The sequence below is a fragment of the Thunnus thynnus genome, chromosome 14 (assembly GCF_963924715.1).
Source record: "Thunnus thynnus chromosome 14, fThuThy2.1, whole genome shotgun sequence".
Lineage (NCBI taxonomy): Eukaryota > Metazoa > Chordata > Actinopteri > Scombriformes > Scombridae > Thunnus > Thunnus thynnus.
In genome coordinates this window covers 28,259,079-28,285,464 of record NC_089530.1, presented here as the reverse complement: position 1 = coordinate 28,285,464, position 26,386 = coordinate 28,259,079, and the positions used below count along the sequence as shown (strand labels likewise).

The 26,386-nt window shown below is 40.8% G+C and overlaps 1 protein-coding gene across 1 annotated transcript in view; it reads right to left on the bottom strand.

The window, feature by feature from the left end:
• Positions 1–704: 704 nt before the first annotated feature.
• The window catches only part of slc30a6 (solute carrier family 30 member 6), a 65,768-nt gene continuing 40,086 nt past the window's right edge, over positions 705–26,386 (bottom strand). Inside the window, exons 9-15 of the mRNA XM_067610815.1 lie at positions 22,680–22,774; positions 15,653–15,701; positions 6,679–6,798; positions 6,003–6,105; positions 5,866–5,913; positions 4,208–4,276; positions 705–2,020 (exon numbers count right to left, since the gene is read on the bottom strand). Of these exons, the coding sequence (XP_067466916.1) occupies positions 1,370–2,020; positions 4,208–4,276; positions 5,866–5,913; positions 6,003–6,105; positions 6,679–6,798; positions 15,653–15,701; positions 22,680–22,774 (1,135 nt within the window). The 3' untranslated portion in view covers positions 705–1,369. The remainder of the gene's footprint in view (positions 2,021–4,207; positions 4,277–5,865; positions 5,914–6,002; positions 6,106–6,678; positions 6,799–15,652; positions 15,702–22,679; positions 22,775–26,386) is intronic.

Here is a 26,386-nt window from a genome sequence, read left to right as displayed (position 1 = left end):
TTGTTGTTTTAAGACAGACTTTACTGTGTGTTCACTCTGATGTGTGAAATTTAATGTTGTTTGTAGAATTTAAGTTCAAAGATTGTTCGTTATTGTGAGAAAAAAGTCTTATTTTGTACTGGAGAACATGTTTTTCTCCATCGTGACAGTTAAAAATCACCAGAAATGATGCATTTTTAGTTTCTTTCTTCACATCACTGAACCACAAACAAAACAAAGAAACAAAAAGACCTGAAACAGTTTTTCTATGACGTCGTCGTTCAGCGTCCAGCAGGTGACGAACGAGACACACAAACAACAGGATGAGAAAAAAAACTGAGGAGCAACTTTTCATGAGCTGTTTTTAATAACCAAATCCCAGTTTCTCTTTAAATAAACATACATGGAATATGTCTCATTAGGGCTGAGTGTCACTGACTTCTCTTACAATAATGTTCTTTATTCTACTGTGTGTTTCATCTTTACAGACTAAAACACTCAGAATATCCAACTTTTACCCCAAAATCCTTTAAATTTGACTTGATGAGATAAAAAAATGTTTTTGCAGATGATATAAAGGAGACAAACGATGTTTCCTGATTTGTAAATACTTTTTTTTTTATCTTTCCTTTCTAAGAGAGGATTCAGTGTCAGCAGGAGACTCACTGTGAGCTGCAGGTGTTTCATCTGCAACCGTCGTGATAACTGAGTAACTTTTTCATAAACAAAAAAAATAAAAATAAAAAAAGTGGTCCCAGTTTCTCAAATATGAACATTTGTGACGTTTTTTTTCTTTTTTTATATGACAGTAAAGTAAATATCTGTCAGGAAGTGTGTTGTGTTGTATCTCCAACAACAGCTGTTAGACTTCTGTCACCTCTGACCTTTGACCTCCTGACTACAGTCAATCACTCTGGTTATGAACACAGCCTGAAAGTGTAAAAGATGGATTTTCACTTCCTCTCACTGGGAATGTTGTTCGGCCACATAAAGTCATGTGACTAAATAAAGTTCGAACACGTTGCTTACTCTCTTTCTCTCTTTCTTTCTCTCTTTCTCTCTTTCTTTCTCTCTTTCTTTCTTTCTTTCTTTGATAAAAAACAGACTCAAATCTTTCAGATCCACCTGCAGTCACCCTGTTGGTCCCCTCATCATCAATAAATACCTCCTCTTCCTCTCTGTTTGGCTCTCGCTACAACATTTAACAGTCCGGAGAATCTGCTTCCTCCTCTGACATCATCAGGCGGCCATGACACAGGAAGTAAATGTTGTTGTCGTCCAGCCAGGACAGGAAATGAATGTAATGTATCTGAACGGAGGCGTAACTGATGACCTCACGCTTTCAAGTATTTGTAAAAGGTCCAGAAGTTCTCGCCACGGCGCGGCTCCGTCAGGGTCGGTACTGTCTGTACTGTGACTGTGGCGCCAGAGGGTTGCTGCTTCCGAACCGGAGCGGCGCCGTCGACCCTCCGAAGGCAGTTCTGTAGCTCTGAGAGGAAGGCATCCCGCTCCCGCCCACACCCAGTCCGTACCCCGCCCCCAGTCCCTGCACGCCCAGTCCCAGCCCGCCGCCCGGCCGCGCCAGACCCTGACTCAGCATCCCCGTGTAGGGAGACGCCCCGTAGGCGAGTCCCAGGCCGCCGTACGGCCTGTGGGTGTGGTGTCCCGGAGCGGGGAGGACCAGCGGCTGAGCGTTCCTCCCCGGCGTGTTGAAGGAGAACTCAGGAGGAGGACTGCTGGGTTTGGAGGGTGTGGAGGTCAGCGGGTCCATCTCTCCTCCGGAGGACAACAGCAGAGGAGGCAGAGAGGAGGAGGAGGAGAGGGCGGTGTAGCCTTCAGCGGGGCCCAGAGGGAGACCGGAGGAGGAAGAGGAGGAGGAGGAGGAGGGGGAGAGGGCGCCGGTCAGCAGCGGTCTGGTCCAGTCGTCTTTAAAGATCTGGACGGTCAGCGTGGAGACCAGCGGCAGCAGCCGGTTGGTGACGTGAGCCAGAACCAGCTGCTCGTTAGCGTCACGGCGGATACGGACGTGGGCGGAGCCAGCCTGAGACAGAAGACACAACGTACGATAAATAAATAAATACACAGAACTGACGTCTGTTCACTCAAGATATTTCCTGCCAAATGATGTTTTTCTGTCAACTTTTATTCTCTGCATGTTTTTATACAGTTTTATTTCTTTTGTCTTTACTGTCAGTAATATTTTAAATTGCTTCTGTTTCTCCTGCTAAAAATAAAAAGAATGAAATAAATGAAAATGAAAAAATTACAAAGAGCTTTACAAAAAAAAAAAACACACAAACAACAGAGAAGACAGATGCTGAGCTTTGAGAGGCTTCTGATTGAATAAATTATGTTATTGATTATTTTCTCAATTAATCAATCAGGTGTTTGGTCGTTAAAATGTCAGAAAATGATGATAAATGCTGTCAGAGACTAAAGAAACCAGAAAATATTCATGTTTAAGAAGCTGGAATCAGGGAATTTGGACATTTTCTTTTTAAAACAATGACTCCGAATGATTAATTGATTATTAAAACAGTTGGTGATTAATTTCATGAATATTTGCAGGTTTATGAACAAGATTCTGTGAGTTTAAATCAGGATTTAAGAAGCGTCAGCATCTCTTCCTGGAAGTGTTTGTTGTTGATTTGTTGATAAAATATCTCCAGACAAGAGTTTTTACAATAAAATAACAGAATAAATCATCTTTCTGTTTCTAAATGACTGATATTTGATTTTAGAACATTTTATTTCTGCTCACTGATGTTTGTCTTCATGAACTTCAAATAACACTTAACAGCAGGTTAAATAAAATAACCTGAAACGCCTTTAATGTCTAATTCTGAGCTCATTCAAATACTGGAGTCAGTGTTCAAAAAGGCCACACACACACACACACACACACACACACACACACACACACACACACACACACACACACACACACACACACACACACAGCGGTCCCCCGTGGGGCAGAAGTGCAGTCAGAGGGTCAAATCAGTTTGGACAGCTGTTCTGTTAGCAGTGGGCCAACAACCAACAGTTGTGTAACTGCAGCAACATCACTGACAACAACAACAACAACAACAACAACAACAACAACAACGAGGACGAGAGGAGCAGCAGCATCGATCCAACAGAAATAAAAACAAACAATAAAGCAGCTTCAGGCCTGAAAGCAACAGGACGGTGCTCCACCTAGAGGCAGCAGGAAGTACTACACACACACACACACACACACACACACACACACACACACACACACACACACACACACACACATTCCTCCTGTTCATACTGGATATTAAAAGATCCTTCAAATGTGCTTTTAATGCATTTAAAAGTCTGTGTGAAGCTTATATTCAGCTTCAGCAGTCTGAGTTAGTCACATCAGTGGATATCTGACACATTTACAGTCTTTTTAGCATCAAATTCCCTCTTTGTGTTTCCTCAGACAGTGTTTCCCTGTTGAGCTGCAGGTGGAAGTATAGTAACAAAAAGAGGAACTTTGGCACTAAAAAGACTGTAACATTGAAAGATATCTACTTGATTTGACTCATTTGGACGCTGAAGCTTCATAAAATATTGATAATTTGCCACTTTTTAAAAAAGCTGCTTAACATCTGACGCCCTGATGAAATGACACACGTGCAGAACAAGAACTAAAAGGTCAGAGGTCATGTGAGTCAGTGCAGTTAAATAAACTATAATCAATCATTAGTATTTCATGTGTTTCTGTGAAAACACAGACAGATGTTTAACGCGTGACCTCAGCCGCCCCGACGGACAGCTGAGCTTGTTTGCCGTCGCTACGACAACGTGCATCACAGACGACGACGAGAATAAGTGTTCCCTCCCCCCCCCCCCCCCCCCCCCCCCAAAAAAAAAACTGGAGAGAAAGAGAAGGAAAGAGAGAGAGAGAGAGAGAATATCTCCGCATGAATGACTTGTTCCTTCTTCTCGTCTGGGTGAACAAATCCCTGCAGATCGTCGCTTCGAAAACCAACGAATGACAGAGAGGGATGAACGAGACGAAGGAGGAGGAGGAGGAGGAGGAGGAGGAGGAGGAGGAGGAGGAGGAGGAGGAGGAGGAGGAGGAGGAGAGAAAACTAGAAACAAACACAGAGACGAGCAAAACAAACAAACAGGAAGAGAGAAGAAGAAGAGGAGGGGAGGAGGAAGGACTGAGGAAGAGGAAGAGGAAGTTTGTGGATGAGAAACGTACCAGAGAGCCGAAGCCGACAGTCCAGAAGTGCTCGTTACGAACCTCCAGCACTCCGTCCAGAGTCGACACCTGATTGGACAACAAAGAGGAACCAATAAGAATCCAGCTGTGATTATTTATTTATTCATGAGTCAAATCATTTTATGACCTTTCACACAGGATGAGATTTATATTCTGAATTATTAGTTTCTGACTTTAATTTAACTTATAATCAATATTTACACTAAATTACATTCTGTCTCTCTTTAATCCTGCAGGAGAAACGATCATACAAACACAACTTTATAAAGGAGGATTTTAATTGATTTTAATTTGTTTTAATCTTAATCTGCTTTCATATGTTGTATTATGATAAATAGTTGTTGGGCTGCGATTAATAAATATTAGTTGTTTGGTGATCAATGTTTCCCAAAATCCAACATGATGTCATCAAACGTCTTATTTTGTCCACAACACAAAGATCTTCAGTTTACTGTCATAAACTAAAGAAATATTCATATTTAAGAAGCTGCAATCAGAGAATTTACATATTTTTTTCTTTAAAAAAAAAAAGACTTAAAACAATGAATCAATTAATTGACTAACTGTTGCAAACCTGATAAAGTTTCATGTTGCTTTTATCTGTTTTATTTCATGTATTTATTTCCTTATTTCATGTTTTATAGATGAATAAAAAAGCTGCAGTTTAGAGCAGATTCTTCAGGAGGAATTAAACTTTGTGTGTATATTATCTGTATATTCCTTCATTTTATTGTCTTTTTCTATTCTGATTTAAAATATTTTAATATTTGTTGATACATTAGGCTGCTGCTGTGTTGTAAAAAACAGGAAAAACACATTTACTGTAGTAGAATAATAGTATAACAAGGATTTAAGATTATGGTTTATTTCTGATATATTTGATAGTAAATGTACAGATGCTATGTATTTCATGGATGCTGCTTTGATGCGTCTTGTACATATGTGATCCTGTATGAATAACAACAGTAATACAGCTTTTATATTAATTATGGATTAATATTAAAGACTTACAATCTTTTCCAGCTTTACAGATTTTCATCAGAAATATTTTTTTCAACTTTCCATCATAACATTTTACATTTTAAAGCTCTAATATGTAATTATTCCACATTAAAATGTCTAAAAACAACTAGACCTATGTTATATATGTTGTTGATTTGTGTATTTTCAAACTCAGAGAAATCTGTCATTTAATCAAAGTAACGGACCGTTTCATTTGGTCGCATGTCGATGGCGTCATACCTCCTCTACCAAAGAGTAAACACGCACAAGATGCATACGGCGGCGCTGTGTTTGTCCGCTACAATGGCGTCTACCAAAGAGTAACTTACACACATACAAGATAATACATCGGTGTTGTGGTTGTTCAACAGAAACTGTTATAAATGGACTTTTATTCAGTTTTAAGGCACATTTTCATGATAAATTTAGGTGGTTTTTAACTATATCTTTTAGCTGGAAGAAGGATTTTAGTCATCCGACGTCTGGATCTTAAGTTATCAGAGAAATAAACTGGACAAACGTTAGCAGCAGCTCGGCTAACAGCCCCTCCAGGAAGTCCGGTGGTCACCAAACATCGCCGGAGAATAAAATAAATCCAAACTTACAACATTTAAACAAGAAACACTGAGTCTCACCTCTCTGAGCAGTTTGTCCAGCTGGCCGATGATGTGCGAAGGCGTCGTCTGTGGACAGGAAACATCAAATAAGTTAAAAAAATCAAACACTACCTAAAGTGTCCTGACGTAGGAATGTGAATACAGTTGGTTTTTACCTGCAGCAGCACTTTACCGCTGTAAACACTCATGGGATACATGGTGCCGAAGGTCATGAGAGCGATGGCGACCGCCGACGCCGTGTCCACCGCGTTGTAGTTACTGAACACGGAAAAAAAACAGAGGAAATTATAAAAGTACTGAATATCTAAGACAGATATTAAATAAACACAAGACAAAACAAAACACAAAGGATTTTAAAAGTTTAAAATATGATTTAAGAGATTAAACAGCAAAATAAAACTACAGTTAAATTCTTTTATATTGTCAACAAACCTCATGTTTGTTTCAGTCAAACCAACAATGAACTCATCCTACTAACGATCCTCTAAAGCCTGACATCTGCATAATTATGGTAAAATATGTTGAACAGAAGAAGCCCCAGGACGGACCCTTGAGGAACTCCAAAAGTCATTATTGTTATTATCCTGCTTTTATGCCGTTTTGCCATCAATTTAAAATAAACTGACTCATTTCCTGTCTTGTTTCTGCATGTTCTTTCCATCATTTATAGTCCAGATAAAGATCAGGACAGCGGGAATTTCCAGCAGCAATGGAAACGTGACATCACCAAAAAAACAACCCCAAGACAGCAGCTCTGGTTTGTCGGTCAGACGGAGCTGCACGCTGGTGAGTTTGGGTGATTTAAGCAGCGACAGAGACGTTAATCCTTACTTGATTTCTATGAGCATGTAGGTGATGCAGAGGGAAAGAGCTCCCGCCATGTTGATCAGGACAAACGGGTTCATACGAGGCAGCAGGACGCTGCTGAGACCTGGAATGATGCCGCACAAACTGGAGACACACACACACAAACAAACAAACAAAACAAAAAGAGGATTAGTACGCATGATCACCTCCAGATTTTCCCACTAAATCACCTCCAACAGTTCACCACAAAACAGCAACAACATGAAAAATAAATCACAGAGCAGAGACATTAAAACCCAGAATATGATGATAGATTTTAGTCCAAAGTTTCATATTTAGATGAGCGTCACTGCAACACACATTCATCATAAACCAGTTAATAAACAACCATCTGTTTTACCTCTGTGCTCCTCTTTCTGCCTTGTTGGTTTTATTTTCTTTTTTTTGGTAAAGCTTTGTAACATTGTTAAGAAAAGTGCTGTATAAATAAAGTTTATTATTATAATCAACAAAATGTAGAAAAGATTTGACTCCTTCAAAGATAATCAAACATGATATTTGTGTCTTTATTTGGCTGCTAAAATAGATGAAGAAGGATTTCAACGTGTCCCAAGAATTTAACATTAATTAAAATATGAACAGAAACAGAAACGTGTTTAAATCTGTGGTCGTATGCAGGAAGTCTCGGTCTCTTCTCAGATGCTGTCTGCAGCTTCAGATACAGACGCTGCCTCATCAACAGGAAGTGCTAACTTAATGCACAACTGATATTAAGGACTGGATGTCAAACAACTTCCTACAGCTTAATACTGACAAGACAGAGGTTCTCATTACTGCTACTGACAGTACAGCTGACAAGGTAGCTGAGAGTATTGACTCCCTTTCATCAGCTGTTAGGTGACCAGACGATGCCTTGTGATCAGCATGTTAAATCATTGACCCGTACATGTTTTTTCCATCTACGAAATATCACTAAACTCAAGTCCATCGTCTCACAACCGGAACTAGAAACGATCATCCATGTGTTTGGACTGTTGCATCTGTGAACCGGCTACAAACGGCTGCTAACCAGGTCCAGCAGGATGAATCACATCTCTCCTATTTTAAGATCTTTGCACTGGTTGGTTCGTTTTAGGATTCATTTTAAGGTTCTTGTTATTACATATAGAGCTCTGCATGGATCTCATCCATCCCTACGTCTCCAGTAGGTCACTCAAGTCTTCCAACCAGGACCTGCTGGCTGTCCCTCGCTCACAGCTGAAAACCAAAGGTGATCAGGTTTTTGTGTCTCCAACACAAACACAGTCATCAGTCTCTGTAGAAGCTTTTAAATAACTACTGAAGACCCGTCGTTTTAAATGGACTTTTTGAGTTGTTTGTTTGATTGTGTTTTCTATTTTTATTTTTATTATTCTATTTTATTCTAACTTGTGGCACATGTTTTTACACTATGTATGTTTTTATGTTTTAAGCACTTTGTGAATTTCATTCCTGTGAAAGGTGCTATACTAAATAAACTTATTATTATTATCAATAATGTTGGTCTCCCATTTGAATATGACTCCTAAGACTTAATGACACACCTGACGGGTGAAACGACCCCTTTAACGTCCAATCACTGCTCACTCTGGAAGGATAATAAGAGGACGTCTCCACTGAGCATCTATTTCTCTTTATGTCAGAGAATCCTGACTGTGTGAATATTAAAATACCAGCTTGGTGTTTCAGTGTTTTTGGAGAAGATGGATGAACTGTGTGTCAGCCAGTGTTGTATCATTATAATGTAGGTTGTAGATGCAAATGAATGATGTTGAACTTCCCTCCATGTTGTCTGTCGGGTTTATATATTTTTAATTCAGTAACTATAATAAAATACAGACCAGTGATGTGTTTCTGTTAGTTCTCTTATCTCACATATTTTTATCTGTATTAGAGCTGCAACTAACAATTATTTTCATTATTGATTAATCTGCACAACGTCTTGTTAAAAACAGTGATTTTTAATGAGTAACTGTCATTTTTTATTTGTTTAAATAAAGAGAGGGCTTCCTTCCTTTAACTGCACTGTAATTACTGTCTTTACTATTGAATAGATTTATCATTTCCTTGAGTCAAAGGTCAAAGTCTTTAAATGTCCAAAACCAGAGGACATTCAGTTACTGTCATATATGACGAAGAAAAAACATTAAATCACATTTGAGAAACTAAAACCAGAAAATGTTTTAGCTTATTTACTTCAAAAGTGACTAAAATGATTATTGGACTGTCTGAATAGTTTTCGTTGTAGCTCTAATCTGTATGTTTTGTATTTTTCACACTCGTCTCTCCTTCACTGATTTCCTAACGAGGTAACGAGTCTTTTAATTATGTTGCGGGAAGATAAACAGAAGACGTGTGTCTGGAATCTGTGTGTGTGTGTGTTTATGTCGGTCTTTAAGATTAATCCTTTAACCCAATCACGTCGTCATAATTGACTTTCGGGGACTTGAAGTGCATTAATGGGATCATTGTTGTGGGTCTGAGGTCACAGTTGTGACGGATCAGACAGGAAAGACCCTCCTCAGTCACTTCTACTCTCTCATTCATTCACTGCTGAACAGTTAAAAATCAAACTGTGTGTTTAATGACATGATTGGAGGGAAATCTCTAAACAAATCCAGTGAAATTTACTGGAATTAAATCTTAATCTAGTTTACAAAAACTTTCCACTTCTAATCAAATTTCTTTCAAATCCCAAATCAGATGTAGACAGATTTAGTTTCCAACAATCTGAAGTAACAAAAGTTAAAAAATAACTAAAATTAAAACAAATTCTGAGAGAAAAAACTTGGACTGAGACGTCAGTCCAGAGGAAACTGCTCTTTTCTTTACCTCACATACTGTAATTTAATAGAAAGTTCTCATGAAGTGAAGAGTTGCAGAGAAACTACTGACATCACTGACTTGTGTGAGTTTTTACACCACAATGCTGTAAAATTGAAAATATGTTGATTATTTGCTCAAGATTAGTGAATAAATGACTCCCATATATACTGTATACAACAATTATTCTCATTATCGATTGATCTGTCAATTATTTCCTTGTTTAATTGATTAATCTTTTAGTCTATAGAATGAGATCTTTAAAGGATCATTCTGGTGAATCTCAAACCATCAATGAACTGATCTACTAACAAGTGTTGTGTGTATCTACAGCCTGATATATCTTACTCCTCTGTGATGTCATGACTTCGTTGTTGTTCCAGAAACTATTAAAAACACGTCGGTGAGTCACATCGCTGCGTTGGGTGACATGTTCCTTCATCATGAAGAGTTTGGACACGTTAGTTTGTTTAGAAACGACTCCGAAGAGTAAAAACAGCGACTTCCTACTAAGGATGTGCAGAGATCCCAGTATTTGTATTTGTATTCGAATAAAAGTGGAAAGAGGCTTAAAAATCATGTTTTTGTTTTTATGACACTTTTAATTTTAGAAAATTAAAATGTTACAATAAGTGTTCATGAATAAACTACTTTATGAAGGAGGTCCCTGCATCGGGTCTCTAACTGGAGTCTCTCAGATCAGAGACGACTGCGCTGACTACTGAGATAAAACTTTACTCATCACCTCACTGCAGACAGACCTCTACCTATTTATACACCCAGAACACAGAGACAGCACAGTGTTTAACATGTAGAAGAACTTCAAAGGTGATTCTTGCTTTGCATTTTTCATTTATTGCTTATTTTTTACAACCTAACTTTGTGGAAAGGAGAAGAAGAACAACAGGTTATGGAGAGGCTGTTGGGAACACTTCACTATCTCTGAGGAACACCCCCAACAAATAACTTTTTAAATATTTGTATGACACAAATATTTGTATTAAACCCACTATTTGTGCTTTGCCGAATAATGTATTTGTACTCAGGCACATCCTTAGTTCCTACTATGGAAGACATCACGTTGTTCTTCAAATTCTCCTTAATAGACATTAATAGATGATAATTTACAAGACATAACGAGGAGAAACCAGAGCAGCAGTCTGCCTCAAATACTCAGCTGATTCCTCAAAACACAAATCGAGAGGCAACCCTGTTCTCTCTCATGGTAAAGCAGCCGGTCTGGTCTTACTGGAACCAGTTAACAGGTCAATGATCGGACCAGCGCCGCACGTCAGATTGAATTTCCAAAAATGTCGCCGGCCGGCGCTCTGAAGCCACCGCGAGGTGTTTGTCATGAGATAATGTTCAAGAACAAAACAGTGACACGGGTGTCAACACGTAATTAACGTCAAACGTATCATTCAGAGAAGAGTCACATGATCGCCACGGGCAGGATGCTCATAAAAAACGAACACGGAGGAGACGAGAGGAAGAAAAGAATATAAAATATCATCTGTAAACAAGACTTTCATGTCACTTACTCAAAAAAAAAAAAAAATCCTAAAATAGATTTCACATATGTCATTTCTAAACTATCGCCCAGCTCTGTTTTTAATTAGCGGCGTCTCGTTAAGCCGGACGGCAGAGACACACAGCCAGACAGAGGCGATGATGTCATGAGAGACGGCTGCTCAGACGGTGAATAATGGAAGGAACCGGCGGGACGGTGTGTGACAGCAGCCGTTACTGGGACGCTGTGAGCACATGTTGTGATTCACTGCTGGACGCTGTGTGGCTTCGTATCAGAGTCTCCTTCAACCGAGTCATGAGTCACAACGTTTGAGCCGCCGGGTTTCCCTCCGCACATTCACTATGATTTACTTCCCCTGCAGGATACGTTCAAAAAAAAATAAAGGTTCTGTTTTTGCATCCTAACACAGACCTGTTAATATCTCAGCTGTGACGTGTGAAGCAGCGTCTTAATTCTCTTTGTGACAAAGCTGAGACTCAGAACGACTGTAGACTCATTTTATTTTATTTCGGGGGATGATAACAGTCTCTCGTCACAGTGCCTTGCTCAATCCACTGAGCGGAGACAAGTAATGATGCACAAAGAAAGACAGAAGGAAAGAAAGAATAAAGTGGAGAGTTAAGGAGGAGATTGACAATCCCAGCACTCCCATAATCCCTCCTGATGCATTGATATAATTTGACATGTGACCTTGTGTGTGTGTGTGTGTGTGTGTGTGTGTGTGTGTGTGTGTGTGTGTGTTAATCCAGACACGCTGCAGACAGAAAGCGAGAGATTAACAGACTGCTGGCTCCACACACTGGACTGAATAATGAACATAAATAAATATATCAAGCACTGTTGCCACGGTGATCGTCATACGTGAAGCTTAGTCTGTTTTCTTGAACACTTGTGCAGAAACTCTCATATCATGTGGAGACTGTTCGCTAAAATAACTTCACTGTTAAAGGACGAGTCTGTGATTTTATTGTCGACAAATCTCAAATGTTTGATCTACTGATAAATATTATGAGTTTATCCAAAAACACATCTTGCGTCTCATTATTTATACGACTGTAACGAGATCTGATTACCAGAAACATAAATGTATTTCCAAACATTTCTTTATCTGTCACACTGATTTTTTTTTTCTAAATATCTGTCTCCCTTCTCCCCACTGGCAACACACACACACACACACACACACACACACACACACACACACACACACACACACACACACACACACACACACACAGGCTTGTGGCTGGTGAGGTCGGCAGAGCAGCAGGCTTTATATAACCCAGTTGGCCCCCCAGACCTTGCTGGGGTTAAGTGAGGACAGACCACTACAACACAGACAGACAGACACACACACACACACACACACACACACATATATATTACATGCAAACAAACACTGAAACATACACACATGCAGACAGGCTTCTGCACACACACACACACACACACACACACACAAAGTGCTTGCATCTCTCTCTCTTTCACACACACACAGTCAAAGAGTGGAAACTAGGCTGGGATGTCCTGTTCATTTCTGGCCTCTCAGCCAATCACAGCTCAGTTCCGCTGCAGAACTCTCCAGGCTGTCGCCCCCGGTAACCCGCACCAACTGAGCCGCTGACTGCGTCGTGCGTCTGTGTGTGTGCGTCTGTGTGTGTGTGTGTGTGTGTGTGTGTGTGTGTGTGTGTGTGTGTGTGTCGTATGCTTCACCCTCTTCAGACGTGGGATTACACAATGGGATATAATATTCATTACAACAGCCGACACGGAGCATCACTCCGCTTTGGGAGTCAGTCTGTACGTTACCACGGCAACACAAAGAAAGCTGTAAAGCCGGATAGAGAGACAAAGTTAAACCAGAACATCCGGATTCTGTTCCACAAGTAAGAAAAACCTCGTTAAACCCACCGACATGTTTAACCACACTAAGAAAGATCCAGAACAGAAATAGAAACAGTTTGTCGTGTGTCTCGCTGCAGGTTTATATAACTACGCGAGTTTTCTGAAAAACCATCTAATATTGTTGTTTATTCAATGTTTTAGCTGCTTTTAACAAACATCGTTTCCCATGAGTCCAAGAGGTTTGCGGGCTAGACGCATGGATGTATAATAAGAGCTGGATAGGGCGCCGCTGCAGTGGTCACTCGCGGTATTGCAGCGAAAAATCCCCCTGAGGCCCAAAAAAGGATTTCCCCATAAACCACCACTGTATAACAGACGTCTGTAAAACTGTTGACAGGACGCCTCCAACTGTAAACAACATCAATTATGACTCTTTCTATTATGAACTTTTGATCCATGGAGGTGTTATGTTTGTAAAACTTTCCTCGAGCCGAGAAAAGCGATTTAAAAATCTGTGATGTCATCACAATGTAAAGTCTACAGGCTGAGCGGGAGCTCGTGGGCGGGGCCAGCGGGGGAAACACTACTGCGTATATTCAGTGCGCCGCACAACATGGAAGCTAGAAACTTTTTTTGGCGTATGCGCCAGATGAGCAGTTCCTATAGGACTGAATGGGCGCCATTTTTAGTCCGGTATCCAGCTCTGATAATAAATACATAGCTGGACGTAACGGCTCCACAGAAGAGACGAGTCTATGAGCGAGTGGCGACGAGTTCAGACGTGTCTGTTATAACAGAAGGACAGATAAAGTCTTTACTCAGCTCAGATTATAACTAATAACAGCAGCAATGACTTCAAAAAGCGTTGCAGAGTTTTATGTATGTGGACGAAACCAAGTTATGGCGACCGAAGTATTCGCGCTTGTAGTTCTTTTAACGGGAGCTGTAGTTTTTCTGTGCGCACAACTAAAATGTTTTTTAAACTTACAAACTAACAAAGGTTTAACTTCCTGATAGCAGCTGCTGTCATGGAGGCTGAGAATGTGGAAAATAAACGCTTCATTTTTTTTTTCAGGATGACCGATGACAGAAACGCTAAACGTGGAGCAGACTCTAACCGGAAGTGATGTCATGACTTTGGTTTCCTATACAAACTCCCTCCATGAGTTAACATTTTGTCAAACTGAAACCTTTTCATTCATTGACAGATGAGCTGATTTAAATGTAGTTTATATTGTATAATTTGAGATTTTGAAAGCGTCTTTACTTTTGGACAGTAGAGTCGACCTCCGGTTGTTTCAGAGGATTTTTCTCCTCGACTGACATCAAACTCTGCAGAACGTTTGCAGTTCTCTGAGGGAAGATTTTGCATCAACGTCAGAATTTAAGAGATATTATATTCTGGTGCAAAGTATCAGCTTCCAACTGCAGATATCAAGTGTCCACAAACTGTCAGTGTTCAGTGACTGTTAACCATCTGCAGGGAAGGAAACAGTCATAGAGTCAAGACAGCGTCCAACATGTGAAGTTAACTCTTTGCATTAACACTTCCTCTACATGTGGATTCAAATGACAGAAATATTCTGTCTGATACAGAATAAAAATTCTAATCTAGATGTCTTTGTCATCATTTTGTGCATAATTTCATTCACATTTCACCAAATTCTGCCTCTGATTTGGTTCACTGGGAAACCTTAATGTCTTCACTATAGTTTAAAATCAACCAGCGCTGCAACAATTAATTGATTAGTTGTTCGACAGAAAAGTAATAACAGTTGTTTTTCAAGTAAATATGCTGAATATTTTCTTGTTCCAGCTTGTCAGATGTGACGATTTGCAGTTTTTCTTTGTCTTACGTGACAGTGGTTTGAATATCTGAAGGTTTTGGATTGTTAGTCAGTTAATCAGTCCTAAATAGTGAACGCCATTTATGCCACAATTAAAAAAAAACATAACATTTTATAGACTGAATTATTAACTGAGAAACCGGACAGATTAATCCATAATGACAATAATCACTAGTTGAGCCTCTGTAGTTTGACACTTGGTAGTTTTGAGACGTGAGACGATGTGATGCACAGAGCAGGTTCGATTTAAATCAGCAGACAACAACAACAACAACAACAACAACAACAAAGCCATTTATTGATATGAATTATTGTCAGTATTTAGATAGTTGAGATGTGAGATGTGATGGATTTACACACATCTGGCGAAGGTGATCAGTCAGCTACAGAAAGATCACTCTGGTTACAGGGATCTGACCTTTGACCCTTGAACCCAGGTCATCCAGGGGGAAGTGGGCAGGTGTGTGTGTGTGTGTGTGTGTGTGTGTGTGTGTGTTCACTGTAATCTTTGGGAAACAATCAGTAAACTGATCTTCTTGATATTTCTGAGAAGCTCAATCAATGAACCAATCTGTTCGCCTGCAGCCCATACTTAAGCCCCGCCCCCCTCACCCTCGACCTGTGACCTCATGTCCACCCATCTGACCGACAGTAACCTTTGACCTCAGAGCGCACACACACACACACACACACACACACACACCTGGATACACAGATTCACACAATGCAAACAGCAGTAACACACAGGACGGGCAGTTTCACCATCGTCAGGAGTGTGTGTGTGTGTGTGTGTGTGTGTGTGTGTGTGTGTGTGTGTGCATGCTTCCTGTTTCTACCTGCTGATGGAGGAGAGAGAGAGAAACAGAGAGGAGGAAGAAGAAGTGATGATGAGATGAGAGACTGATGTTCTTACCTTCGACTCAGATCCGCCACGTGTTCCTGAAGCCAACTGCTGCTGGCGGCTGTAGAGAGACAGAGACGCGTTCAATGTACATCAGATAAAACAATTTAATAAAACACAACAACAGTATAAATACAAGTCTTGGAGGTCCACTTACAACAGAGGGCCCCAACCTTTTTTGCACCACGGACCGGTTTAACGTTAGACAATATTTTCACAATGCGGCGGCTAAATACAACAAACTAAAATGATACGACCGGCGTAAAAACTGTGGTATTTACTAAATATAATAATAAATCCACTGTGTACTCGTATGCAACTTTATTAGCAGCGTCCTCGTAACATTGCACCAACAACATCACATGAGTAACATTTTCTCTGCCCCCCTAACACTCTCTGGTCACTATGGTAACGTTAAAACATGCCTTCAAAATAAGATACACCACAAAAACAAATATAAAGTGCATGAACAGTACAACTGGACATAACAGTGAATCAGTGGGAACCCTGAGCTTGTTTCTCTGCAACCAGACGACGGGAGACAATGACACCCGAAGTGTATCGCTTATGTCCGGTCTACTCCGTAATGATGTTTTGGTTGCTGTCACTGCTGCTGTTGCTGTTGTGGTTTCTTGGAAGTCGTAGGTTCTTCCTCTGTCTCCTCACTGGGCCTTTTAACCCTTCACAAAGAAGCTTTCCATAGATATTTGTTTTTTACTCATTTTGTTAGCTTGTGGGTTTAATTTTAGCAGTAACGTATCACATGACCGAGACAAGCGTCTTGACATGCGCCAAAAGTAAATGATAGACGGATGTAATCGAGAGAATTTTTCAAAATAAAACATCGTTCAGACTTAGATAATAAATAAAAGGGAAATAATGTAAGTTATTTATTCTTTCTGTGCGGCCCGGTGCCAAATGACCTACGGACCGGTACTGGTCCGCGGACCGGGGGTTGGAGACCACTGGTGTAAATGATTAACTTGCAAACAAGTTGTGATTTCAAGAAGCGCTCAGAAAGACATCAGCAGTCTTTCATGCAGTAACGTTGCTACATGAACTTTGTCACTGAAACATCTTTAATACCTGACAATGAGTTTCTTATATTATCCAACAAAACCTACAATAGAGACGGCGCGTGATTAAGTCCCGCCCACCCCAGAGAGGAAAACAATTCATTGCTCTCCATTGATTTTGTATTGCGTGACGGAGCCTCCTTGTTGCTTGTGTCTACTAGCAAACAACAGAATAATACCTGAAAGCTGCTGTGTGGTGCCGTGACTTTAATCCATCAGGTCTTTTTCAAAATAAAACATCGTTCAGACTTATAGATAATAAATAAAAGGGAAATAATGTAAGTTATTTATTCTTTCTGTGCGGCCCCAAATGGTATGCTACGGACTCTAAATACCAACAACAACAAACAGAACCTCCTGAACTTGTGGCAGCTCTCTGGGTCCAGCTGACAAGCGACTTATAAAGGAGACGAGACGATCTTTACTAGTGTAAAAATACATTTTGGTAGAAGCTGTGTTGATTAAAATAGACGCGTATCTGTTCCACAAATGACTGAAATAAACAATAAACATGTTCTGTGTAGACAATAGACCTCATCCTTAAAGACCTGTCTCTCAGAAAAGCCTTGTTCTTGGACTCGTTCATTAAATTAACTTTGTGTTTATGTTAAACTGAAGAAAACAAGAATAAAAACTCTAAAAATGTGACATGAACAGAGTCTTTCTGCTGCTTACCAAATGATCATCATAAGAGATAAAATAAGTTATAAAATCCCTCCTGGATCGACTGATACTCGTCTGCTTGTGGAAACTAAGTTGTCTCAGAGACGTTCTGCTGAGGAGAATAAACTCCTGACAGTCGGACATGAACCGAGGAACTGAGAACATTTGCAGTTTCAGACGGACGGAGACACGAGAACAGAAAACATCTCTCTAGTCCGACGCTGCATGAAATATTAAGACGCACAGCTGTTTCATTTCACAACGACGCCTGTCCTCTAGATTCAAGCATCGTCTGGAAGTCTGAAGGCTGCAGTTTAACAGAGAAGAACCTCAAACCTCAACATGAAGCTGCCTGTGATTCAGAAACGTCGTTAGTTTGCTTTTTTAGCACATTTAACATGAAAACATGTCAATTAATGACATGAAACAGTTTTTTTGCACACATTTTGGCCAACGTGCTGTCATTTATGTTCTTATGTGCTTTAAATCATGTTCTACCTTTGTTGTTTTTCATGTATCCATGGTTACGATGGCCTCTTGTATCCTCAAACGCAGGAAGTGGAAGAAACCAACTGGGTGAGCCAGAGGGGAGTCTGCTTTTTATTTCGGGTTTTCTTTAAGTTTTGTTGTTTTTGCTTGACAGTTGGATTCATTGTAAATAATTTGATTTGAATCTTTCTTCGCATTAAAGGAGACATAAGCTACTTTTTGTGGTTTTCTGTTATTTATTTCCTGTTCTGGTGTCGGATGTTAAACACGGTCAAAATTCCAAAACTCAAGGTGAACGTATGTAGAAATGTTGCCTGCAAGTCAAAAATCAGGGCTTAACCTGCACTAAATACCCTGTTTGCAATGTTTTTTCTACCTTGATGACAAACTGACGTCGGCTCGTCACACAGCCTTGGTTGCTAAGGTGGTTGCTAAGGTGTTTTCCATGTGTTGTTTGCATTGTCAACTTTTAAGTTCCGAAACTTGAGGTGAACTTATGTAGAAATGCTGCCTGCAAGACAAAAGTCAGGGTTTCAAGCTGCTCTGAGTACTTCGTTTGCAACATTTTTTTCTACCTTGCCGACAAGCTGACATCGTCTTGTCGCTCATAGACGGCCGTCAGTTCTGTAGCCTTGGTTGCTAAGGTGGTTGCTAAGGTTTTTCCTCATATTTCAGATGTGATTCAGCTCCAACATGTACGGATGGATTTGAGAAGTTGACATTTGGAGTAAAGAAGGAGAAAAAGAAGTGAAATCCTGCTACTATAGTTTGTTTACGTAGCTTCCGGAGCCGGAGGAAGCTTCCTGAAAGCTGACCAATCAGAACAGAGTGGGCTCATCAGGAGGCGGGGCCTTAAAGAGACAGGAGCTAAAACGGCCTGTTTCAGACAGAGGCTGAACTGAGGGGCTGCATAAAGGACCAGTAGAAGATAAATAAGGAGTTTTTAACTGGAAATCACGCAAAGATATTCCAGTAGAGCCCCAGAATATAAATATAGAGCTGGAAATGTGCAGAATATGAGTCCTTTAATTCACTGTGTGTCTCTAGTTTTCTTATTTTTTGGTGTTTTTGGAACAGTTCCTCACTTTGTTAAGTTGAATTTAACTATCAGCAACTTTCTGAGATACTATTTTACACAGATCTCTTATTTTTGATCCCACAATCTGATTAAACTCTTTAAACCTGAAGACGAGCAGGGTGCAGTCGCCCCCTCTCAGCGCTGACGAGGGATAAAAATACGAACGGATCGCCCACTCGTCTTTAAAAAAAGATAAGCGCTCTCTCTCGCTCCGCTGCGTCGTCCCCACCTTTAATGTTTGACGACGCCGCGAGTCCCGAAGGCTCGGCGTTGGGTCAAAGGCCCTTCACATCCCATCCTGCTCAGAACCGAGTGTGTGTGTGTGTGTGTGTGTGAGAGAGAGTGTGTGTGTGAGAGAGAGAGAGAGAGAGAAGGGGGGAGGGGGGTTGTGTTTGTTTTGCTTGCAGGGTGAGTCAGTCTAAACAAACATTTTAATGGAGTGACTTATTTATGATCTGTGTGTACGAGGAGGGCGTACGATGTTTGTGAGAGTGTGTGTGTGTGTGTGTGTGTGTGTGTGTGTTGGCATGTCTCCCTGCTCGCCTGGCCCCCTGGCACACTACATTTCCACTGTCTGGAACATGGTTGCGTAATGCACTTTTAGTCTCGCTCCAACAGAGAGAGAGAGAGAGAGAGTGTGTGTGTGTGTGTGTGTGTGTGTGTGTTTGCGTTTTTGTTACCTCATTAGGACCTTTTCAGGAGTCCTCATGGGGACTAAAACCCCGTCCTAATGAGGCAAAACGTCATTTCTGGTTTCCTGGCTGCGGTTTGGGGTAAAGTGTGAATGGAGGTTAGGTTAAGGTTAGGTTAAGGTTTGGGTTAGGTTGTCCACAATGAATGGAAGTCAATGAAATGTGTGTGTGTGTGTGTGTAACGAGTGAGAGATATTGTGTGTTTATCAGCAAAGTTAAGTGCCTCTGTGTGTGTGTGTGTGTGTGTGTGTGTGTGTGTGTAGTTTTACCCCCCCCATCCCCCCATATCCCAAAATGTCAGATGTTAAGTGATGTTGAGACTGCTCCGAATGCAAGAGCAGACAGCTGACACACACACACACACACACACACACACTGACCTCATTTATCAGTAGACAGTTCATACAGATAGTGAGTCAGCTGGAGAGGAGAGGAAGAGGAGGAGGAGGAGGAGGAGGAGGAGGAGGAGGAGGAGGAAACGAGAGGTTTTTGGTTTTGTCCCTTTATTGAACCGTTGTGAGGAGAAACCAGACGACTGTCAAATCATCAGTTAAGGGTGAAAAAAAAAATAGAAAAACAAAATAAAATACAACAAAATGTGTCGACCAAACACAGGAAGTGTTTAAAACCCCCCCACATATAAAACAGCCTGTATGTGACTGAAGGTCTGAATTTTATAGGATTTTAAATCTCAATATTTAAAAAATATTTTAATAAAAATCTCTGCACAGCTGAGTGTGTGACAGGTGCGACTTTTGTCCCTAATTTATCTTTAATTTATCTTTAATTTATCTTTAATTTATCTTTAATTTATCTTTAATTTATCTTCCTGTTTGACTTATAGAATGGATTTAATATATTTGATAACAGGGCTTTTGACTCTTTAAGAGCCTTGGGGTTACATAGATGTTAGTTAAGATTTATTGGCATCATTATATTGTGTCTTATTTTTTAATCTTTCTAACGTTCTGACTGGTGAAGATGCTCATCAGTTGGACCAGTCTCTGTCCTCTGATTGGATGGTTGAGGCAGCTCCGTGTTGTGATGCTGCTCATATATCTAATGAAGCTCAAACAGACCGAAACGTTGTAATATAATAAATATTCCAGCAGTAAGCGAGACGGACAGAACCTTGTAAATCACGGTGATGAAGCACAGATGTGGACGGTTTATGTTCATCATCATTTATCTTTAAGTTAACTGATCTAGCGGTGAGGTTGCAGATTTCAGGGTCTCCAGGAAATGAATGTAAGTCAATGTGACGTCCTCTGAAGTGATGGAAACATGACTGAGTGTGTAAGTAACCTCTGACTTTAGGTGTGTTTTGGAGTTTATATATATAGACGTGTGATGGAGAGTATTTTCACGGAGGCGTAACGACTCACTTTTCCCGTCTGCGTGGTATTTTGGTGACCAGCACGGAGCGCACGGTGGGAGGAGAGGCGCAGACACGTGGGAGGCCACGTCAGAGCGGTTATAACTTCATATTCTGCTTTTTTATGAAGGAGACGTTGGGTTAGCAGCTCATCAGCCTCTTTTACAACTTTCTATTCAGTGAAAGTAGCGTCTCATGTTTTATCCTTGAAACACCGTTTCCGTCGGTCCAATATAATCATATAAAAACTTCTCCATCTGTGATGTCATGACGCTCTGAACCATCCAGATGTTTCCTGAAGAAAAGCTTGTTGAGCTGTCGTTATCACGTTTAACTGTGATTGGCTCAGCTGTCTCAGAGCTATGAGAGCAGTGATGTGATTGGCTGAGAGAGTATTTAATAATCACCACATCTGCTGATCTATATTCACCATCACTCAGCCTTTCTGCACGTTGAACTGCTGCACATTCATGAACCAAAACAGCAGAAGCTCATAGAGACGCCCGAGACCTACAGCGCCACCTTGTGCTTGTCGTTAAAATAAAGTCCTATAACTTACTGGTTTGTCTTATCTGATCACGCAGGTGTGTATTGATTAGGGCGGGACTTTCCTGGAGGACTTTTGAGGAACTTTTGAGGTTAAACCTGCATTTCAAACAGAGGAACCAGGAAGTAAACTCAGTTCTTGGTGGTAAAAACGTCCAGTCCAGATTCACTCTGTTTCTCTACTGTAGGGTTACACAGTTATAATAATCAATAACAATAATCTTCAATATTCAATATTTCTTAAGGTGGTGTGTTTTCAAGCGTAGGATTTTCACTTTTATTAAAATTAGGTTTTTAAATGCAGAAAAATGAACGAGGGGAGTCGAATCCACGCTGTCGATCAGATAAAGTTTATGCTGATAAAACTATTTGATTCCTGTCAAACTTTGATTTGATTGTTGCTGCCAGTAATGCATCCCTTATTACTTCAGCTTGTATGAAATTAACACTGTGGAGCCGATGTTTGATGTGATCAATGATGTGGCGGAAATACAAACATTAGTTCATAGTTTCCATCCTCAGAGACCATCCACACATCCTCACCTTCCCTCTGGAAAACAACCTCAACAGTCCGAAGGAGAAAAGACATTTTGTTTAACTTCGACTCTAACAGTCCTTTTTGTGTCTCCACAGCTGCTCTCAGCATTCTGGTTTACTGGACGTGTTGCCGGTTTAAATCCAGCTCATGTTGCATGTCAACCCGCAATCATATTTCCTGTCACTCCGTGCTGCCAAAATACCCCCAAGAAATAATCTTTTGAAAATAATGTGAAAAACAGATATTGTAAAAAAATTTTTAAAACCATGCAACTGTGTTTGGTTTTATAACTTATTGATTTCTGCAATTAGGACTAAGAGACTAACCTCTGATCCCTCTGCTGCCGTTTGTGTTTTATCTACTGACAAAACAGTGAGCAAGCATTTCATTTTACTTTCATAATCCCCCCAAAATATAACACAAAAGCCAAATTGTCCCCGTTCCCCAGTGAGGGCGAGGATTACCAAACCTCAACCGTCCAGAGGAGAAACACAAAAACACACAAAAAGCTCTCAATGCACCGGCTCTCTGCATCTCATCACCACTATTAACTGGGAGGAAGGAGGAAGGAGTTTACTGTACCTTCTGAGACGTAGGAGAACGGTTTGTTCCTGACGGACAGCAGAGTCAACAGGTTGAAGAATAAAGCGACGAACGTCCCGACCAGCAGGCGGCCGCTGCAGAGACAAACAGAGACGAGTGTGAGACGACATCACGGACCAGTGGAGAGAGAGAAATCAAACGTTACCAACATAACATCATCATTTATATTTGCTTTAATTTCTTCTTCCTGTTTTGATGGGTCCATTTAAGTGAGGGTGGTTTTGGAGACTGGGGGGCTGCGCTGGTACCAGTGAGAAATGAAAGACGATCCAGGTGGTTGAATTTGAGTGTTGAAGGTTTTATCAGACACCAAAACACTGCACAGGAAGTACTCCGTTCACGCTACAGAGTCACCTGCCAGAAATGTGTGTTTATATGTATTTAGTATCTTGACGGATGACGTTGCAACTAGGAAATAGAAAATATCAGCATCGGCGAATTCTGGTGAATTCTGCTGATTATGAGAGGCCGATATGTCGCCATCTCCTCCGCCGCCTGACTGCGCTTCCCTTGATGGACTGTTTTCCTCTGACGGTCCCGGTGTTTCCTCCGCAAGCTGCACTTCACTCAGCTGCCCGTCAGACCTGCTGCTTCTTCCCACTTTAACCTGAATAACAACACATAGAGAGCCGGGGCTAACGTAAGCTGGGAGGCTAGCAGAGGCTAGCTGGCTGTGCTTCCCTGCGGTCATGCTGCGGCTAACACTCCGCTAGCCTCCTAGCTAACGTTAGCCCCGGCTCATTTTGTTCGCGGCCTGCGGAGGAAACACCGGGACCGTCAGGGAGAAACAGTCCGTCGAGGAGCTGCTAAGTTCGGCTGCACAGATAGGTAACACCTCAGCTGACAGGATGTACCACTCTGTTTGAAAAACAAAAAAACTTCTTCTTCTTCTTTGTGGTTTATAACGGCGGTTGGCAACCAGCGTATTAGGTGCATTACGGCCACCTTCTGCTCCGGAGTGTGGACCAGAGATTAAATCCTACACATTAATCCTGTCTGTCTAATAAACTCAATGAAAACTCTACTGCTGCTCCCACTTGGCAGGTTCATTAAAGTTTTAATGCTCCTGAACTCCAGTCTTCCTAAGTTCTTCCTTCATATATTGTCTTTATTGATCATACTTAGTATAATCTATGCTTGCATGTATAATAGTCTCCTCAGCCAGCTGGAGAAAAATATGTGCATATATCGGCATCGGCCACAATGAGTTGGAAATATCGGCATATCGGATATCGTCAAAAAATCCAATATTGTGCATCCCTTGTTGCAACACATTGCAGCAACAGTTGAGCCTGGTTCAACTTCCTCATTGAAATGAATTAGCGGTCTCAGAAACACTTGAACATTTTTTTCTAGTTATATTATTGTAAATTGTGCATATTTGTTTTCTGGATTGTTGGTCGGACAAAAACAAGAGATTTGAAGCAGTCACATTAGACTCTGGGTAGGATGATGATGGGAATTTTTCACATTTTACAGACTGAGAGGTTAAAAGAACCAATAATAAACACATGAACAGATTTATCTACAATCAAAATAATTGTTAGCTGCAGCCTTAAAATGTTAAAAAAGTGAAAACATCTTGTGCTTCCATTTAGCCAAGATGATGATCTTTCTATAACTTCATCCAAGTGCTGTGAGTGTCTATAAATAACCATAAAACACATCAATCAGTTTGCTTTAGCTACTTCAGGCAACTTAAAAACAAATTAAATATGTTCGTTAAAATTTCGTTAAATGTTCCTGCAATCAAAGTTCTAGTTTGGGGAGAAAAACATCCATTGTTATCTGTTGAAGAGTTTAAACAACGGTGATTTTATTCATGAGGAGCGTGCGGTTTGAAACCACAACAATTCTCTCAGTTACAGAAACCGCTCATGTGAGATAATTGAAACGGTTCTAACTTCGGGAGACAATAGCGTGTTTATGCCTCAAAGTAAGACGCTAATTGAGAAAATCGGTTCTTCAGTGCCTTTAAAAACTCATTCTGCCTACAAAAAAACAATGAATCCCGGCCGTTTTACGCTCACCCCCCCACCCCCACCCCCACCCCCCCTCACCCACACACACACACACACACACACACACAAGTGCACTCTTCAATACACTAATCACATGGGACAATCCATTTAAGAGCCTAAAAATCGGTCCAAACAATCAGCGGGAGGCAGAGGGCTGCCCGACGGTGAGCCACAATAACTGGATGATAAACCTCCGCCTGCCCCCCCCCCCCCCCCCCCCCCTCTCCCCCCCCTCCATGAAAGAACAGATTAAAGAGGAGGAGATGTGTGTGTCTCTCTCTACCCAGCAGACACCTGTCCCTCCGGTTAGCCGCCGTCTCTCACGCCGTCCAATCACATCCATTCAGAGAGGAAGACAGAGAGAGAGGAGGAGGGGGGGGCGGGGAGGGGAGGGGGGGGGGTAATCTCGTCACAGGAGACAGGTTTAAGTCTCGCTGTGTTTTAGGTTATAAAAGCCGTCACTAATCTGTTTTATAATGGAGAGAGGATGCAGAGAGAGAGAGAGTGACAGAAATCTGTTTTTGGGCGAATGAGGTACGACGAGATGCACAGAGAGAGAGAGAGAGAGAGAGAGAGAGAGAGAGAGAGAGAGAGAGAGAGAGAGAGAGAGAGAGAGAGAGAGAGAGAGAGAGAGAGAGAGAGAGAGAGAGAGAGAGAGAGAGAGAGAGAGAGAGAGAGAGAGGTTAAAAAATATGATCTTTAACTCTGTAACATCTAAATAAACATTTTGTCTCTTGTCTGTTTGAGCAACTCTGCAACCTTAGTTTCATACATTTAAATCTGCCGTTCATGCTTCATGAATATCATATATATGTGTTAATAAAGTGAGTTCAGTTCAGGATTCTTCAGTTTTTTTTCCAACTCTATAAACATTGTAGTTGTGAATCAGTAATCTGGTGTATAAAATGTCAGAAAATGGTGAAAAATGTCCAAGACGTCGTCATTAAATGTCTTGTTTTGTCCACAACTCAAAGATCTTCAGTTTACTGTCATAAAGACTAAAGAAACCTGAAAATATTCACATTTAAGAAGCTGGAACCAGAGAATTTGGACTTTTTGAGAATTTTGACTCAAAACAATTGGTCTTTAATTAATTATCAAAATAGTTGGCGATTAAATTTTTATTGATGTTTTTATGGTTATTTTTAGGCACTCAGCACTTGTTTAAAGATCCCCTCCAGACATGTTTTAGGACGTATAAAAGTCCTCATTATTTATGTCTGATATGGTTTTTCCCAGAATCCTTAAAATGACATCATCTCCTCCTCCCTCATTAAAAATCCACAATCTATAAATATGCAAATATTGTTTATTTATTTAGTTTAACTGCTGGACACCAGATGTCTCCTACTTCATACTGGACAACGATTGGCTCCAAACTAGTTGTGATGTCACACATGATGCTCGTAGCTTCATGTGTTAAACTGAGATTTAAGAGACACTTTCCTCCTTCAGCAGATGAATTCAAACAAACATCCAGCTGAAGGAACTTCACCACATTTTAAAAGGTTTTCTAAAATATTGACAGTGAGCTGCAGTTATCCTGAGGCGAGTGTTTGACACCGTCTGCGTGTGTTTAATTAATTAACTCTGCTGGTGTGGACACATATTCACTCTGCCATGGTGTGAAATCAACAATGAACATGTTTCAGTCAGTCAGACTCT